A 19,720-nucleotide genomic window follows, 5' to 3' on the forward strand; every position below is an offset into this window, starting at 1 on the left:
TTTTACTTTTGTATGTCTGAGTAACATAGTTTTAGGACTCTTTCTTGACTTTTTTTTTCAGTTTTAGGTAATTTTTTTCAGTTTCTTCCTTCACTTAAGGTCAGAATTTAGCTCTTGTAGAAAATCCCCTGCTCCCAGATTTGCATTTCCCCTTCTTCTTGTGCTATTAGAGTTTTAACACCTTAAAAAAGTTGAATTCACACTCATGTTTTCATTATTACTCTTATAGACTCTTCAGTGTGATTCCAAATTAAGTACTCCACTTACATTTCCTTTCTGATATAATTGAATTTTTTTTTCAATTGCCTCTTTGAGTAATTTGCCTAGTTTTCTTTCTCTCTCATGTTAAGTATTCTCACACTAGATCCAGTATTCCTTCATGGTTAAGTCCGACAGATAATCTCTCAGTTCCATTGTTTTTCCTCGAGACATCTGTCCAGAGGTCCCTAGATATCTAAGAGTATTTTCCCTTCTTATTCCAGGTTGTTTCAGTTGTTCTCTAGGCCTACTGAATTATCTTGGGACTCCCCTTCACCAGTATATGGTGAAGCTGGGGAAATGTCTTGATTAGTCTTTTGGGTTGAATTCCTAGATCTTATGTTGTATTCTTCTTTTTTTTTTTTTATTTTTTTATTTTTAAAGTTTTTTGTTGTTGTTGTTGTTGTTGTTGTTTTGGGACAGAGAGAGACAGAGCATGAACGGGGGAGGGGCAGAGAGAGAGGGAGACACAGAATCGGAAACAGGCTCCAGGCTCTGAGCCATCAGCCCAGAGCCCGACGCGGGGCTCGAACTCACGGACCGCGAGATCGTGACCTGGCTGAAGTCAGACGCTTAACCGACTGCGCCACCCAGGCGCCCCATGTTGTATTCTTCTTGATTTGCTTACTTTGTTCTGTTCTGTTTTGGTGGAGTATATTCTTTTTTTTTTTTTTTTTTTTTTAACGTTTATTTATTTTTGAGACAGACAGCGACACAGCATGAACAGGGGAGGGTCAGAGAGAGAGGGAGACACAGAATCTGAAACAGGCTCCAGGCTCTGAGCTGTTGGCACAGAGCCTGATGTGGGGCTCAAACTCACAGACCGTGAAATCATGACCTGAGTTGAGGTCGGGTGCTTAACCGACTGAGCCACCCAAGCGCCCCTGGTGGAGTATATTCTTTAATGACTTCCTGAAATAAGGCAAAAGACAAATCTTTGACGGATAGTTTGGCTGGGTCTAGAATCCCGTGCTGGGAAAAATTTTTTCTCTTAGGATTTTGAGAGCTCCCAGAAACACATCCTAACTTCCACGATACCTGTTCAGAAACCTGATGACTTCCTGGTTTCCCTTTGGAGGTCCCCACTTTATTTTCTCAGGAAGCTTTTTGGATCTCTTCACCCCCATGATCTGAAATTTTAAAACAAGAAACTTGGTTTTCTCCTCTATTTCCATCCAGTGTTTTGAGAACATGATGAACTCTTTGAATATTTTTTTTCATGTTTTTTATTCTTGAGAGAGATAGAGCATGAGCAGAAGAGGGCAGAAAGAGAGGGAGACACAAAATCTGAAGCAGGCTCTAGGCTGTGAGCTGTCAGCACAGAGCCTGAGGTGGGGCTTGAACTCACCAGCCGTGGTATCATGACCTGAGCTGAAGTTGGTCCCAGGTGCCCCCATGCTGAACTCTTTCAATCTAAAAACACATTTTCTTTAATTATGGGAAATTTTCTTATATTATTTCTGAGATAATTACTGTTTCTTTCTTTTTATTATTTTTTTTTCTCCCTTCCTTCTGTTATTGTTCTTCCCATTTTCCTCCCTTTCTCCTTTCTTTTTCAAAAAACATTTTTTTAAATGTTTACTTATTTTTGAGAGGGAGAGAGAGAGAGAGTATGAGCCAGGGGAGGGGTAGAGAGAGAGGGAGACACAGAATCAGAAGCAGGGTCCAGGCTCTGAGCTGTCAGCACAGAGCCTGATGCGGGGCTCGACCTGAGCTGAAGTCAGACACTCAACTGACTGAGCCACCCAAGCGCCTCTCTCCTTTCTTTCTTCTATCAGATGTGAAAAGTCCTGGTCTGACTCTAATTTATTATTCTTTTATTCCTATTCTCTAGGCCTTTGTCTTTTTTTAAATGTTTATTTTTATTTTGAGAGAGAAAGAGAGAGAGTGCGAGTGAGCAAGGGGGGCAGAGAGAGAGGGAGAAAAAGAGCCTGTCCGCTCTGTCAGTGCAGAGCCTGATGCAGGGCTCGATCTCAAGAACTGTGAGATCACAACCTGAGCGGAAACCAACAGTCAGACGCTTAACTGACTCAGCCACCCAGTCGCCCCCTTTGTCTTCCTAATATATTTTCTGGGAAATTCTTACGACTTTATAATACCACCCTTATGGAGTAGGAGTTGTTCTCCCCCTCTTGTGGGGCAGTGTTTCTATATAAATGATTTGGAATGCTTCTGCACAAGATATTTTTCTATTCTTCCCCATTTATTATTTATTCATTCGCTTACATCAGTGTGGATTTACCGATGTTCATTTTAAACTTTTGGTTATAATCTGATAGTTCCTCAGTTTCTTGTTCCAGCTTTGGCCATCAGTAAATTTTTCACTTGACTCCTATGTCCTTTGACGTACCTCATCAATATAGGCAGGGCTTTTTTGGTTTCTGTTTTTTTGAGCACTTCCTTACTTTCTGGCACTACAATATGCTCCAGGCTCATCTGGCATCTTTTCCACCCCAACTCTTAGAATTAATAATTTCTCAAGGAGGTCCGGTCCCTTTAATTGGAGAATGATACTAGAATCCAAGATCTGGGCACTAGCTGTGCCGACCGCTACTGGAATGCTGTTCCTCCCAGGCTAAGAGTTCATTTGGTCACCTACATTTCCCTTTTTCCTTTTTGTAAAAATTTTTTGTAGCACTCTGTTATGATTTTGTGGATCTCGTTTCTCTAGGTATGAGATAAGATAAAAATAAAGTTACTTGTTTATTTTTGCTTCCCAAATTATCTCTATTCCTCCTAGTTTTGTTTTGGTTTCTGACTTTCGCGTCAGACCTGTTCTCTAGTATCTGATGATCTTTGACCATCCTTTCAATAAAATGTTATTTAGAAACAATCTTTGTAGGAGAGTTTGACATTTGACGAACCTCATGCAGAACGAAGAGGTAAGCATTTTGTTGGGGATCCCCCATACCACTACTTGAAGGTACTATGCGTTTGAACGGGCACAAGGAATTCTGGGAACAGTTGTCTTGTTGGTAACAGCAGCAGAAACTGAGTAGAAAACCCGTTAGGCACCACACACAGGATCCAAAGGATCCATACCATCTGCTCCTCTGCACTAGCTCTCTGCACAAACTCCTACCCAGCAGGACACGCCGCAACACTTGGACTTGACCACAGCCTTTGATCGCCAGGGAGTTTGCGCAGCACCAACAGGGTCAGCCACAGCGGCCCCCCCCCCCCCCCCCGCAGCGGACTCTCTTTGAAACGCCGCGGAGCGGATGAATTATCATCGATCGATTACCGAAACGTCAGGGAGCAGACACGCTCCCGGTACTTCCCCGGGAAGGGGCGGTAGCCAACCAAAAACTGAGGTCGCCTCCTTTACTATAAAGGCGCCTGGAATGCTCCATAGGGTCTTCCTCACTCTGGGACTCCGCGCATCCCTTTTACCAGTAGGGAAGGACATAAGCAATAATTGAGATTCAGCAACCATAAAGTACAGATTACGTCAACACGTATCCCAGTACAGAACTAAAACGAAACGGCCCGCCTTGCCTTTAACACCGGACTCCACCTCCGTAAGAGAGCCGGCGGCACGCCCACCCCGCCCCCTCCCAGGGTGCCTTGCGCGGCGCGCCGACCCACCCCCCCTCCCCCGTCCCAGGGCGCCTTGCGCGGCGGCCTCGCTCCCGGTGGGCTACGTGCGCGCGGCGGGCGCCGGAACGTGCTCTCGCGTGGTGGCCCCACCCACCTCGGCCTTCTCAGCCGCTGGGACTTGAAGTTCCCGCCAGGTCGCGGCTGGGTGAGAGCGATGCTGCGCGGCCCGCCTTGACTCTGAGGAGAGAGGAGCGTCCCCGGCCCCTTGCAGCTTGCTGACGCCTCCGAGCCCCGGCAGCCATGTCCACGGGGTTTTCCTTCGGGACCAGCACGCTGGGCTCCACCACCGTAGCCGCCGGCGGGACCGGCGCAGGCGGCGGTTTCTCCTTCGGGACTGGGGCGTCTAGGTAACCGCACCTCCTCGCTTTCCCCGGCCCCGGGTCCTCCCCTCGAGGCTCCGGTGGATGGGCCCGTCCCTCCCTCTTCCCCCCGCCCCCCGGGTTTCCTTCCCGGTGGGCCTGGTAGAAAAATACTTGCCCAGGGCCAGCTTCGAAGCCCTGCCTTATTTCAGCGCCCTGCCGCCCACCACCCCCCCGCCCCCCCCGGCGGCCTGGTCGCCAGGAGGGCGGATGGTCTCGGGGCTGTGAGGTCCCCCAGAATTTACGAAGGTTCATACTCACACATTGTTCCCACGGAGGGGGTCTGGCTGCGTGGAAGGGCCTGGCATGTCACGCCGAGCCCCAGCGGTGCGGCAGCCCGAGGCACGGAACGAATGGTGAACGAATGAACGGCACTGGGGCTTACTCTGGGGTTTTAGAAAAAGACAGCGTAATAGAAGATTTTAAGGAGCACAAGTCAGAGTTTCTCCCCGAGAATTCAGATTTCATTGCAGGAGACACGGTGTGGGACTTTCCAGGGCTTAATGATGTTGTGGGATTTTAAACGAGCTCAGGTCTTTGTACCTCATGGGACCCTCTCCTTTGTTGTCTCTTGTTTTAAACACTTGTTACAGCATTTATGGGTGATGATTTTGAACATGATGTGCAGATGAGTGTGCATGAGCGAGTGTTGTGTTGTAATGACTTACACTGAAAAATGTAGCATATTTCTCGTTTTTGTGCAGCCTGCTAAACCACCAGCTCAAATGGCGAAGTAAAGCTAGCAGAGGTCCAGAGACCATTAAAATCGTTAAAGATCATTGTCATGATGAGACATGGAATCTTTAGAATTCAGTCTTTTTAAGGTAAAAGTGGAGGAGTTCCTTAAATCCAGAAGAGCGCGTAGAACGCGTTACACGGCATCTTGTGAAGTTTGAGGAATGTGGTTGTAGATTAAAAGGGCAAAAAAAGAATCTTCCTTGTGTTAAAAAAAAAAAAGGGGGGGGGTTGGGCACAGACTACATAGTCAAAGATAAAATCTGGGAGTCTCCTTTAATACCTCCTTTTCTTTCACTCTGCACACATAATCAGCAAGGCCTGCTAATTTGAAATTTTCCTAAAATATCTATTTATTTTGAGAGACAGAGAGAGACTGAGCATTAGCTCGGGAGGGGCAGAGAGAGAGGGAGACACAGAATCCCAAGCAAGCTCCAGGCTCTCTCTGGGTTGTGAGCACAGAGCCCAACGGGGGGCTTGAACCCCACGCACCGTGAGATCATGACCTGAGCCGAAGTCGGAGGCTTAACGCACTGAGCCACCCAGGTGCCCCTCCATTTTGTTTTTTTTTAAATGCTGGTTGTGATCTGCTAAATTGATGTTCTACTTCTGATGGGTCCTAATCTTAGGTTGAAAAACACTGCTGTAGCAACTTGGGCATTTTCTTAGTTCCTCAGGTGGGGTTGGCCCAACCCCTTTCCCTTGGGTCAGTTCCCGCTGATTGGAATCGCCCCGCCACCTCCTTGAGTGCCAGGCTGGTGTCTACTGTTGGGACTCCAATGCTTATCCAGAGAGGTCTTTGCAGCTCTGCCAGTGTAGACGAGGTTTCCATCCTCGTAGCACCCTGTAACGTAGCACTTACCACGGTTGTAGTCAATTCATTATATATATATTTTTTTTATTAAATTTTTTTTTAATGTTTATTTATTTTTGAGACAGAGCATGAACGGGGGAGGGTCAGAGAGAGGGAGACACAGAATCTGAAACAGGCTCCAGGCTCTGAGCTGTCAGCACAGAGCCCGACGTGGGGCTTGAACTCACGGACCGCGAGATCGTGACCTGGCTGAAGTCGGACGCTTAACCGACTGCGCCACCCAGGCGCCCCAATTCATTATATTTTTTGTTGACTTGTTTATATTCTGATCCCAGCAACGGAACGAAAGCTCCATGAGGGCAAAGACCGTTTCATGTCATTTTTTTGTGTAGACACAGTGAAGCTCAGTGCATATTTTTTGAGTGAATGAGTGATTGATTCATTCTCTCCACTGACTGGAAACTTCCTGAAGTCAGGATCTGAGTCTTACCACTCTGTCCTCAGTCCCTGTGACAGTTCCTGGCACATGACAAGGGCTTTCATAGATCCTTGTTGAATGACTGAATAAAGGAATTCTGAGTCATGAGCTGGAAACATGTACACAATCTTCAGAAGGGCTTAGATAAATGAATGAAAGGAGAGACTATCTGACTTCTGTCTCGTGGAGTACTGGTTTGAAGGCCTAACTACCCCTAGAGCCATCTAGCGATTTGGTCTCTTTAGGTAAATCGTTTCAGCAACGTTATTGTCCAACAGTTCCCACGTCTGGAAAAGGGGTATCATCTATTTACCTCACAGAGTTGTTGAATCGGATAAAGCATGGAAAGTATTTAGCATCACACCTGGCACTTGGTAGGTGCTCAGTAAGTGTTACCTCCTGAGTCCACATTAGGGCATGCTGGAGAAGTTAAAAGAATATTCCTGATCTGCTGGAGTCAACTTGGCTTTTCTTTTTTTAAAAAAAAAAATTTTTTTTTTTCAACGTGTATTTATTTTCGGGACAGAGAGAGACAGAGCATGAACGGGGGAGGGTCAGAGAGAGAGGGAAGCACAGAATCGGAAACAGGCTCCAGGCTCCGAGCCATCAGCCCAGAGCCTGACGCGGGGCTCGAACTCATGGACCGCGAGATCGTGACCTGGCTGAAGTCGGACACTTAACCGACTGCGCCACCCAAGCGCCCCAACTTGGCTTTTCTGTAGCATGTCTTAAAGAGTCACTAGCAGATAATACCAGGTTGAGGCAAAAATTGGTCATGTCTGGGGTGGCTTTTGGTTTTCATTAAGTAAATTTCTCTGCCACAGAGAAATTTCTCTTGCTTTCCTGAGTAAGAAGATACCACTTTGATATATTTCTTTGGTAATGTTTTCAAATTTAGGTATGAAACACTTCATTGTGTCTTCAGTTATCAAGACATTTTAAATATTTTAATTGTCTTTTTAGACATACCTTGGCTGTACTTCGTTTGTGTCTTTATGGAATGGCAGTAAAACCAAATGGGATCACTGGTTTGGGAGACAGCGGAGCATAATAACCATTTTTTTAATCTGATGTTTGCAAAATTTGCCAATTGTGTTTATTTAAACATCTTTTTTTTTTTTTTTTTTTTTTAATGTTTAGTTTTTAAAGAGAGCAGGTGCATGCACTGGGGTGAGGAGGGGCAAGGAGGGAGAATCCCAAGCAGGCTCCGTGCTATCAGGAAGCCTGATACCTGGCTCAAACTCGCAAATCACAACATCACGACCTGAGCCGAAATTAAGAGTCGGACACTTAACCGACTGAGCCACCCAGGTGCCCCCTAGAATACCATTTTAATGCAGTTGATGAAGTGTTTAGGATTTGTGCTTTGTTGGTGAAACTTTGCAACCCTGTTCTGCCAGCCCTCTGTACTTCACACCTGGGACACACATACACCTGTGCTCATAGAAATCATTTTAAAATCAGTGATAAACTAAGAGGGTGTAGTCTTTTTTTTTTTCTTCCCTACTCAGTGTTGATGACTGATTGCAAATTCTACCTTCTTAGTAAGCTCCTCTCTATTCCCCTTACAGTGATTAGCTGGCATAATACCTTGTACATAATGTGTTTAATTGAATTTATAAGTGTTCCTTATGATGACAGTAGTAACATTTAATCTCTTAATCTTTCAAAAAATCTGTTAAGTGGGCACTGTTACTCCCATTTTGCAGATGAGGAAATAGAGAATCATAAACACTAAGTAATGTCACATAGGTACCAGGACACTGGGGTGCTGGTACTGGAACCCAGCCATAACCCCACTGCCTTCTTAAATTGAAACATCCCAGACTTTTAAACTTTTTAAAACTGACCTTGGCTTCTCTTATGGTGATTATGTCTGTATGGAAGGTGAGGGAGAAGTAATAAAGGTACGTACACAGGATGAATGGGATCTCCCATTGTGTTACATGTTGATATATTCTCTCCTAACTCTCCTACACAATTTTTGAAGTGGCAAATTGTCAGGATTTCTTGTTTATTTTCATAATTTGCTCTCCCACCCATAGATAGCAAATTTGAGCCCCCGAGTTTTGATAAGAATAGTTGAAAGTTGTGAACTCTGTTCATATCACTTGTTATTATCAGCAGTTCTTTTTAAGCTTTCAAAAACTCTGGATCGAGGGTAATTTTGCTTTGCATTTTACTCTTGCCAGGTTACCTTGAGTCCTTCTCATCTTCTCACCCCTGCCCCCAGTTCTTACTGCTGTTTTGGTGGCAAGATACTTGTGTCCTCTCCTCCCCCCCCCCCCCCAACTCCATGAATGTGGTAATATAGCAATAGAGAGGTAGTGACGACCACTTAGAATAACTTTTCTATTTCTGGGTATGTTATTTTTCTTTATGTTATTATTAGTTGGGGAAGAACAAATGCTTTTGGAAATGTGGACTGTACGTGAGTCATTCCAGAAGAAAATGATCCACATTCATAGCATTTCCCTATGGCCATTTAAAAGTATGCTAGCTTTTTTTTTTTTTTTTTTTTTGAGAGGGAGAGAAACAGAGAGCATGAGCAAGAGCAGGGCAGAGAGAGAGGGAGACAGAACTCCAAGCAGGCTCCAGACTCTGATCTGACAGCACAGAGCCTGACGCGGGCTCAAACTCATAGACCACGAGATCGTGATCTGAGCCAAAGTTGGATGCTTAATTGACTGAGCCACCCAGCCCCCCCCCCCCATTGTATTTTTTAAGGTTACTTTTATATGTGACTTATTTTTAAAGAGAACAGGAAAATATTTGAGTTTGGTTGGTTAAAAATGTTAGTTCCTTTTGTATTCTCTGGAGGCATATTGAATATGTTAAATGAAAGAAGGTAATTAACCTTGAACTTTTATTTTTCTTAAAGAAATCCTGGCTCTAATAGACTCTATTTTGTTTTTTTTTTGTAACTAGCAACCCTTCGGTGGGGCTCAATTTTGGAACGCTTGGAAGCACTGCAACTCCTGCAACTACATCCGCTTCCTCAGGTGGTTTTGGAACTGGCCTCTTTGGACCGAAATCTACCACTGGGTTCACTCTGGGAGGAACAAATACAGGTAAGGAGGATTGTCACGTTTGCAGGGAGTAGGTGTGGGCTATTCTTCAAGTTCTGTTCTCTATCCCTTCTCTTTAGTTCTGTTCTCTGTCCCTTCTCTTTACAAGGATTGTCATTGGTGACAGACCGAGAAAATGGTGAATACTAAAATGAAAAAATATATTGGGATGTGGAATTAAGGACCAGTGATAGGCCCATGTTGGTTATAATCTATTTAAAAGAATTTTTTTTTAATGTTTACTTCTGAGAGAGAGAGAGACAGACAGAGCATGAGTGCGGGAGGGGCAGAGAGAGGGAGACACAGAATCTGAAGTAGTCTTCAGGCTCTGAGCTGTCAGCCCAGAGCCTGTTGTGGGGCTCAAACTCATGAACTGCGAGATCATGACCTGAGCCGAAGTTGGATGCTTAACTGACTGAGCCACCCAGGCGCCCCAGTTATAGTCTATTTTTGTGTAAAGAAGGAAAACACACACATTTAAAGAATTAAATAAGATCTCTCATAAGAAAAAAATTTTTTTGTAACTTGACACAAAGATGGTATACCTCTTTAAATATGATGAATAAAGTAACAATTTTTATATTAAATTATATAATGCAGCGTTTTACCTTAGTCAAGATGAGTTTACCAATTTGGACTTAATTGAGCATATGTGGGACAGTTAGCATCTATTTTACTGTTATAATTTGCCTTCCTAAGAGATGTTTTAAGATTTTGTATTATTAAAACAACTGTCTCACTGGGAAAAGGTAGACATTTCAATAATAAAAAGTTGTTTGTTTTTTTTAGTACTTATGGGTATTTTATTATTAAGTTAAAAATATGATTCACTGGTACTACCATTTAAACAGTTTACTTCCTTATTGACTTTTTATTCTCTACCCTCAGGGCCTCTTGGTCTCTGTTACCACCTTTTGCATTGACCTTCCAGCTTTGATTGCAACATTTCACAGCCACACATAGAAAATGTAAGAGCTGCAGGAGTAGATGTGACACCAACCAGGGAGCTTCTTGAAATAGCTCTGCGTGCCAGTGTTTTGCTTAGAGTAGCTTTTTTTTCTCCTTCCTAATTTTGTTATAAGCAGTAGTTGTTTGCATTTTATAAATCTTATTTCCTAATTAATCAAAATTATATACAGCTTGCAATATGAAAACCAGTGCTATAGGAAGAACGTTTGTGTTAGTGGTTATGGTGGAAGATACTGGTCGTCTGAGTAGTGTTATCACACCCTGAAGATGACTCCAAGTCTCCCCTTGTGATAAACCCCCAAAATGCCATCTTCCACTGATGAATTCAATTTTATGTCTCTTTTTGTCCCCAGGAATAGCAACAACTATAACTACAGGATTAACTCTGTGTAAGAATTTTTGAGGAAAGATTCCCAGATCTGTGGTTTTCTACTCTTCTCGTAGTATCTCACAGAGCTGGGGTATAGAAGGAAGCATGTAAGGAACCTAACAGAGATCACAGACACTCATCACAGAACCTTTTAGTACTGGCGTGTTTTAAAAAGTCAGTGACTTTTTAATTCAGAAAAAAATTCTTAAATACAGAAGTGGTTTTTCTGTGGGAATTTCACATTACAGTTTGCAGTTATTTGAGTCCTTGTAGTGAAAAAAGCACCACACTACATAGCTCAGAAGTCTTGGAATTAAACCCTGCTTATACCTCCAAGTCGTTGTGAGGTCTTAGGTAGTCATGTAATATCTGGCAGCTTTTAGTTATCTGTAAAGTGAAAGTATTAGACTAAAAAGTTTTTGACTTCCTTCTGGCTCAAAAATACCCTCGTTCTCTGCAGTGAGATGCCAAATGGAACGTGAGTAACTAGAATGGCGATTAATAATGTCAAAGGAAAGGAATGAATGAAAGGACAGTGAGGAGCCTCAATTAGAATTAAATTTATTAATTAAAGTTAAACCAAAAGTTGAAATAAATTCAAGATTGGTGGACTTTTTTCATTTGGATGCTACTCCCCTGGTATCAGGAGAAAGCATAGCACATCTGTTTACTAGCAGCGGTTTGGACAGGATTGGCTTCAAGGACAAGCCGTTGGATTCTTTCATTTTCTGAGATTGTCGAACCCGTGCAGGATTTCGAAGCCCTGTACTCTGGCAGGAACTTCTGGTTGTGGTAAGGACAATCCAGAAGCTTAGTTTCTGGCTTCTTCGTGCTCTCGGGAGAAGCCAAAATGCAGGTTGTTATAAATGTCTTCAGTTAGTAGTTTTGAGCAGCTGCTGCTTCCTAACCGCGTGGCCTTGGGTGTGCATGACGGTTTGAACATTCAGTATTCGCTGTTGGTGTGGCGATGGTACTGGTGGGGAGGGCGGTGCGGATGACGTCAAGAACTACAGAGTGTGTGAGCAGGGCATTCGGTGTGTTCCGAGGTGAAGGTGACAGGCAGGTGTAGTAATATGTTCTTGTGTGATCTGATAAAGGCCATAACAGATGTATGAAAGGCACTAAGGAAGGAAGAGAAAGAAAAGGGTAGAAGTTTATTTGGGGGGCAGGAGACATTATTCCCGATGCAGGAATGGAAAGTGCAAAGGCCCAGTTATAAAAGGACCGGGGAAGTAGGAAAAATACTCGGTTCTTAGAGTTTTGGATTCAGAGGTGGGAATGGTACTGAGAGGGGATTTGAGGAGCAAGTTGGGACAAGATAGGAAAGGTGGTTGTGTGCCAGCCCTTTAGGCTGTAGCGGAGAGATCGTAGAGAGCTAATGGGAGCCTTCAGTCCGGGAGAATCAGCAGGGTATTATTTTTTGTTGGTATTCTCGCTTGTTTTTAAAGTAACTTAACTGATTCAAAGAATAGATGAGAGGTTAGAAGGACTGACAGCACAGAAACAAATCAAGAGGTTGTGATAATAGTTCTTGAGAGGGAGATGGTCTGAGCTAAGGTTTTTGAAGATGCTTGTAATCCAGGGATATTTCTTCAGGAGCATTGACAGGGTGTGTGGCTAGTAGAATGTAGGAGAGAGAAGGGGCATCAGGGATGGTCGTGGCTTCTGGCACGAGCAGCTGAGAGGACCGCGGCAGGGGATTTAGGAGTGCTTTTGTCTAGGGGGATGCAGAGGTGCAGAGGGACATCCAGGCAGAGGTAGCCAGGGGAGACTCCAGGGGGTGTAAATCAAGACCATGTTTCTGTGGTTGAAATTCTGCGGTTGGGAAGTAAGGAAGCAGGCCTGGTACCATAGGCAGCCCCATTTAAGAAGTGAACAGAGGAAGGAGATGGACGGAAGGGGACTGAAAGGAGTAGTGGGAGCTGACAGAAACCCAGAACACTAGGCCGTAGAGAATGCTGGTGTAAAGAGCCTTGGAGGGGAGGGAGACTTTTCTGCTGAGTATAAAGGAAGGGTAAATGCTATTTTAGGTACATTCAGGGGTAGAGCTGAAAATGGATTTCAGCATCACCACAGTGACTGGACTTTCTTGCTGTTCTTAAATCACAGGGCCGTCTTTTTTAAGTATGCACCCTGATTTGGTCCCACCTTTTATATGTTACTTTTTCGTGCACATACAAGTACATGGATCCTTGTTCTATCTGCGAAAGTAGATGGACTCTATCTTTTAGGGATCCTGATTGAAACTGGTATGATACACACTTAGGGAAAAATAGGACCTGTTTGTCTGTTTGCCCAGGAACGCCAGCCACAACATCCGCATCTACGACGGGTTTCAGTTTGGGATTCACTAAACCTGCTGCATCTGCCACACCATTTGCTCTGCCTATTGCTTCTACCTCAGCCAGTGGTCTTACTCTTTCGTCTGCTCTGACGTCAACTCCTGCAGGTGAGGCACAATGGGAGAAGCCACCTTTTACGGTTGAATTGAATAGTTTTGCCGTCGGTGAACATAGGCATCCACCTTTATTATTAAAGATAACTTTGGTTTTGGAAAGTTTTTATTTCAACCATGAGGCAGTTTTGACCTAGTAAACTACTGATTTGTGAAGAAGCTCATCGCTGGTCCTTAAAGCAGGAGCGACCATCTTGGAGGTCAGTCTCTATTTACAGAGCAAAGCAGGGTCAGACTGAGAGGCAAAATGTAACATTATTAATATCCACTTTGTTTTCAAGGAGCATTTTGGTGACAGGGAAGGGTAAACAGTTTGCATAAATATTGCCTGGCTTAGGATTCATTCCATTTCAAAGGCGAAGTTGGTGTCCTGGGTGGAAAAACTCCTTATTACTGTCTGGAATCAGTTACCTGATACCATTGTAGTATTACCCAGAACTCTTGTTTCTGTCACTAGGTTTTGCTCTGAAGGTACGATTTCTCTTTATTCTTAGGTATATATATAATTTCATCTTTAACGAGTAGTTTTTCTTAAGTGAATTTTATCATGGACATGACGGGTTGTTTGTTGTGTTTTTGTTTTTTTGCTTTTTGCATTTCTTGGGAAGTGTTTTTATTTTCTCTGGTGTTCTTAGAAATGATGTTTCCTTATGAAGCCTTACAATTTCATTTTTTATAGCATCTACAGGATTTACTCTGAATAACTTGGGTGGAACAACAGCCACGACTACTACTGCATCAACAAGCCTCTCTCTAGGGGGAGCCTTAGCTGGTTTGGGAGGTTCGCTTTTCCAGAGTTCGAACACAGCAACATCAGGTAATTGATGGTATTTACATTCCAGAAATAGTAACTATATATTTTTAAATTTACTTTATCTCTATTTCAGCCTTATGAACAGATCATTTGATCTCTTTAACCTATAGATTTTTTGTTCAGTATGAACACTGAATTAAAAAATAATGTTTTTCATACATAATTAGACATCTTAGCTATGTAGAAATAAATTTTTCTGTTCAATATTTTTATTTATTTATTTAGAGCACATGAGCAGGGGAGGGGCAGAGAGGGAGAGAGAATCTCACTCCGTGCTCAGTGCAGAGCCTGACGTGGAGCTTAATCTCATGACTGCAAGAATGACCTAAGCTGATATCAAGAGTTGGGCACTTAACCGTTTGAGCCACCCAGGGGCCCCTCAGTATTGACTGACTAGATAAGGAAGCAAAGAGGGGCCTGTTTAAGGAGGAGTAAACTATTCTAAAATTTTTTTTTTAAATGTTTATTTATTTTTGAAGGAAAGCAAGACAGAGTGTGAGCAGGGGAGCAGCAGAGAGAGAGGGAGACACAGAATCCGAAGCAGGCTCCAGGCTCTGAGCTGCCACCAGCTCTGACGTGGGGCTCAAACTCACGAACTGTGAGATCATGACCTGAGCTGAAGCTGGTTGCTTAACTGACTGAGCCACCCAGGCGCCTCAGGAGTAGTAAACTATTCTAGAGAAACTTGTCTTTTTAATAAAAGACAGTTGCTTAACTTGAATCATTTAGTATCTAAATTCATTGTAAGACAACTTGACCTTTTAAGCTCTGGTTGTAAGAATGGCTTTCCATTAAAGATATCAGGAAAGGGTATTAGCATGTTTTGAAAGCAAAGATTTAAAACACAAGTATTAAATTTATTATAGTCAGACAAAATACTAAAGTATCAATTCACTTGGCAGAGAATACTTAATGTTTCCTATCTTGGATTGAGTTTTCATTTCATGCTTATTTTGAAATTGGCCTCATGTTAAGGATTCTACCTTAACATGTTTTGAATATTAGGAATGTATAATAGAGGAAACATGATACTGTATATAATGTAACACAGTAATATAATGCAGGACAGCCATTGGGGCTATGTGGAAGTGAGAAAAGCTTTCCTCTGATTTGAAGACATTGTATAATTATCTCACATAGCAATATAGAATCAAGAATTTCTGTTTGGGGTGCCTGGGTGGCTTGGTGGGTTAAGCATCTGACTTGATATTGGCTTAGGTCTTGATCTCATGGCTGTGGGATCGAGCCCCGTCTCTGGCTCTGTGCCGAGCATGGAGCTTCTTTGGGATTCTTTCTCCCTCTCTCTCTCTCTCTGCCCCTCCCCTGCTTGTATTCTCTCTCTCTCTCTCTCTCTCTCTCTCTCAAAAAAAGAGTTTCTGTTTCCTAACCTAATTTATGAGTTAGGAAAAGTTGATAACGTGTTGGGGTGCCTGGGTGGCTCAGTCGGTTAAGCATCTGACTTCAGCTCAGGTCTTGATCTCACGGTTCGTGGGTTCGAACCCCACGTCGGGCTCTGTGCTGACAGCTCAGAGCCTGGAGCCTGCCTTGGATTCCGTGTCTCCCACTCTGTCTCTGCCCCTCCCCTGCTTGTGCTCTGTCTCTCCCTGTCTCAAAAGTAAATAAACACTAAAAGAAAAAAAATTTTTTTTAATAAAAAAAAAGTTGATAACGTGTTGAAATCACAGAATTTCCAATACATACGTTCATTTATAATGGCTATTTGATTTTCAGAAGTTTTGCTAAACACCTAATATGTGTCTAATAATTAGTATGTGGGAGAGATGGAGTATGACCTGATGTTTTCTATTAGTTATGGTTCTTTTGTGTCCTCTATTCAGATACTAAATTCAATGAAGAAACTCTGGGTCAGTGGAAAAGGGAAAAAGGAGTTTGAGTTCGTCAGGATAACCTGTAGAAATTTGTGGTGTTCAAGTTTGCTTTGATCTTTCAAACACTTATCTTTGTCACTATTGTCTAATCTTTTAGGTACTCCAAATGTCTTCAAATAAACAAATCAGTGGATGACTATAACGTACACATATCCTTGCAGGATAAATATTAAAACATCTTTCCTCAAGGTTCCTGTGAGAGCAAAACACAAAAATAATAGGGGAGGTTGAGGATTGTTTTTGTGTCTGCTGATGAGTTTTTAGGTCCGTTCTAATTTTTCTTAGGCTCTAGACACACATCAGTGCTTAATTTATGGTTATGCTAACCTAAAGATGCCATTGACTTTAAAAAATTAACGTATGTTTAGCATTGTTTTTTTCACACATTGCCAGTGTCTGAATCCAGCTTTCAGTCATCCTGTGCTCAGATCCAGTATATCCTACTGTTTCTCTAAATAGCATACTGTCCGTATTGTCAGCTTGGGAATGCATGGACTTCTGTGATTTACCAGTGCAAGGTCTCTAAAATTTTGCTACTTGGTTCACAAGCATACGTTAATAATTTAAGATTAACAGTCTAGCCCCTTCAATTCCTTTTGTCAGTCAGGTGGGATTTAAATAAATGAATTTTCTTTTCTTTCTTTTTTAAGGTTTATGAAAAGAACTTGGGAGTATGCAGTTTTGATGATGTTTGAACTGTAAGGCTTCCACTCTCAGCTCTTTAAATTTCATTAATAGTAAAACTATTTGCTTTATATTAATACTGAAACCTTACAAATCATTACTGTTTTATTTATCTGTCCATCCCCACCTTTACTGAGGTATAATTGAGAAATAAAATTGTAAGATATTTAAAGTATAGAGCATGATGATTTGATACATACATATACATTGTATAGGGATTCTATCAAGTTAATTCACACATCCAGTACTAGGTAATTTTAAAAGTATACGATTCCAAAGCCTGATTGGAAGACGTGAAGCGTTCACCTGAAAGTGTACAAGCTAAAACTGCTTTTGTAGAGAGGGTTTAAAAAGCAACAAATAAAATGGATTGTTCACATGTATTGAATTAACCTACACTCTCTGATCCTTCTGGTAAAGAAAAATTGATACGGATCCGTAAATACAGAGAACAAAGTGATGGTTGTCAGAGTGGGTGGGGTAGGAGGATGGGCAAAATGGGCGAAGGTGAGTAGGTGGTGCAGGCTTCCAGTTGCGGACTGAGCAAATCTCGGGGATGAGCGGTACAGCCCAGGGAATATGGTCAGTGGTATTGTAATAAGGTTGTGTGGTGACACAGGGGGTAGCTACACTTGTGAACATAGCGTGATGTGTCGACTTGTCAGGTCACCATTGTACACCTGACACTAATGTGACATTGTGTGTCAGCTAAACCTAAAAAGATTACCTAAAAAGTAAAGAAATCAAAGTTACATCATGCAAACTCCTTCTACCATCGAATCCCAGCAAGACTATCTATCTGTCTTTGTCCAAAGCATACTCTAGACTTGTTCTTGTTATTTGCTTAAATCAAGTATGAAGAAAATCCAGGATCCAACTTAAAAGCAATTTGAATGCTTTGGTCATTAAGGTGAAATTATGAAGACTTTCAGTGAAAAATGAGGCAGTGGATGTTTATCCCTCTGGGCTTATAAATAATATTTGGTTTATTTGTAGGACTTGGGCAGAATGCTTTAGGCTTGACTTTGGGAACCACGGCAGCTACTTCAACTGCTGGCAGTGAAGGCCTTGGTGGTATAGATTTTAGTAGCTCATCAGATAAAAAGAGTAAGTAATGTTACTATAATTTTATGTTCTTACAGTAACTTAAACTCCTGTGTCTGGAAGATGTTAGTTACATATTAAGTAGTAAAGTTTAGACTTTTAAATTTGATTGTATTTCCCAAATGACGCATGTGGTGTGTAAGATTTTCTTTTTGTAGAAAACTGAGATTTGTATGTGCATATGCCTTACGTAGCTATCTTCACGTGTGTATTAATACATATTCTTAAGTTGGGATCATGAGCACATACCATAGTTGACACTTGAACAACACACTTTGAACTGTGCAAGTCCACCTCTGGATTTTTCCAATATGTAACAGCACCGGAAGTGTGTTTTCTCTTCCTTATAGTTTTCTTAATAGTGTTTTCTTTTCACTAGCTTATCTGATTGTAAGAATACAGTGTGTAATATACATGACATACGTAGTGTGTGTTCATTGATTGTTTATGTTATTGGTAAAGCTTTGGGTCAGAAGTAGGTTATTAGTAGTTAAGTTTTGGGGAGTCAAAAGTTATATGTGGATTTTCAACTGCCTGTGAGGTTGGCACCCCTTAACCCCTGTGTTGTTCAAAGGTCAACTATATTCCTTTATTTATAACCTGTTCTTTCTTGTGTGTTCTATCAGAAGTATTTGCCAACTCAGTAATTCTTTAGAAATATTTTAATGTAGCTTAATATCAGTTTTATGAATGGATGTATCATTAGCCATCATTCTATTACTAATATTTGTTTTTAGGTCTTCTGGGAAGTATCACCGTATCGGGCATCTTTATAGGGAAAGGCAACATAGTATTGTACTTTAAAGATGTACACTCGGGCTGAAATTGCCTGGGTTCAGATCTGCTCAACTGTTTACAAGCTCTGTGACCTTACTCAAGTTGTTTATGCCTCTGGGCTTTAGTTTCTTTATCTGTAAAGTGGGCCCAACATAACAGTACCTACTTCATGGTGTTGGTCTGAGGATTACTATTCATAAAACTTCAGCAGAGCCAGGCAAACAGTAAATGCTGTCTAGGTGTTTGCTTTTAGTATAACTTTTCATTCATATTTTCAGTAAATTTTTTAGGACAGATAACCTAGAAACTGAATCATTGGTTTGGAGAGAGAAACAATTTTGGAGACTCCTAGTGTATATTGTGAAATTACTTTCCAGAAAGGTTTTACCAATTTATTTCCCACCAGCCAGTATGAAAATGCCCTTCTCGCTATGCTCCTGCCATGCTGGGTATTCTTTTTAAAAATTGTCAATCCAGATTCGTTTTCAAAAGTTTTTTAGTGTTGCTGGTTCCATGTGTGTGATTGTTTGTTTTGTTTTGCAAGGTCTCTTCTGCCTCTGATGAAAACATGTTCACTAGGGCATATGCATGCACATTGCATTAAAACCCCATGAAGAATTAAAAATGAGGCAGTAGATGAAGGTGTAAAATGTCCTGTGTCCATATGTGAGAATTTTTTGTTTTGGACATGGTTTTTATTGTGAAGAGATACTATGCTAGGGTGAAATACTATCCTAAAAGTTGGCAAAATCCTTTTCTTTTTTTAAAGTTTATTTGTATTTTGAGAGTGAGAGAGCATGCATGTGCACGAGCTGAGGCAGGGCAGAGGGAGAGGATCCGAAGCAGGCTTGCGCTTGATCTCACGAACCGTGAAATCATGACTTGAGCCGAAATCAAGAGCTGAATGCTTAACCAATTGGGCGACCCAGGCACCCCTGGCAAAATCCGTTTAAACCTAGAATATTTAGGATTATTTTTCTTTGAATGAAAATTGACTAATTTCTTTTTTTTTGTTTTAATGTTTTATTTATTTTTAAGACAGAGACAGAGCATGAGTGGGGATGGGGCAGAGAGAGGGAGGGAGACACAGAATCCGAAGCAGGCTCCAGGCTCCAAGCTGTCAGCACAGAGCCTGACGGGGGGCTCGAACTCACAAACCGTGAGATCATGACCTGAGCCAAAGTTGGACGCTCACCCGACTGAGCCCCCCGGGTGCCCTGAAAGTTGACTAATTTCTAAACATAAGGGTGTATCTCTCGTTTTTAGTTTTCTGTGTAGCGACTCCATACTTAGAAAAAACCTTAGATATTTTAGCAGCTTATTTTTTTACTCAGCTAGAGCAGCTT

The 19,720-nt window shown here is 42.1% G+C and overlaps 2 protein-coding genes across 4 annotated transcripts in view; one reads left to right on the forward strand and one right to left on the reverse strand.

Annotated features, from left to right (window-relative positions):
* MTMR6 (myotubularin related protein 6) overlaps positions 1–1,390 on the reverse strand; it is a 53,686-nt gene extending 52,296 nt beyond the window's left edge. Inside the window, exon 1 of the mRNA XM_045458205.1 lies at positions 1,297–1,390. The gene's annotated coding sequence lies outside the window, so the exon portion shown is untranslated. The remainder of the gene's footprint in view (positions 1–1,296) is intronic.
* Positions 1,391–3,864: 2,474 nt separating this feature from the next.
* NUP58 (nucleoporin 58) overlaps positions 3,865–19,720 on the forward strand; it is a 50,930-nt gene continuing 35,074 nt past the window's right edge. For 2 of the 3 annotated variants that reach the window (XM_045458400.1, XM_045458478.1), the window contains exons 1-5: positions 3,919–4,205; positions 9,173–9,315; positions 12,951–13,100; positions 13,786–13,923; positions 17,490–17,600. In XM_045458400.1, the coding sequence (XP_045314356.1) occupies positions 4,099–4,205; positions 9,173–9,315; positions 12,951–13,100; positions 13,786–13,923; positions 17,490–17,600 (649 nt within the window). In that variant the 5' untranslated portion in view covers positions 3,919–4,098. Of the gene's footprint in view, positions 4,206–9,172; positions 9,316–12,950; positions 13,101–13,785; positions 13,924–17,489; positions 17,601–19,720 lie in introns of all 3 variants that reach the window. The other variant, XM_045458311.1, reaches the window with a different exon arrangement.

This window comes from Leopardus geoffroyi, chromosome A1 (genome assembly GCF_018350155.1).
Source record: "Leopardus geoffroyi isolate Oge1 chromosome A1, O.geoffroyi_Oge1_pat1.0, whole genome shotgun sequence".
In the NCBI taxonomy this organism is placed as follows: domain Eukaryota; kingdom Metazoa; phylum Chordata; class Mammalia; order Carnivora; family Felidae; genus Leopardus; species Leopardus geoffroyi.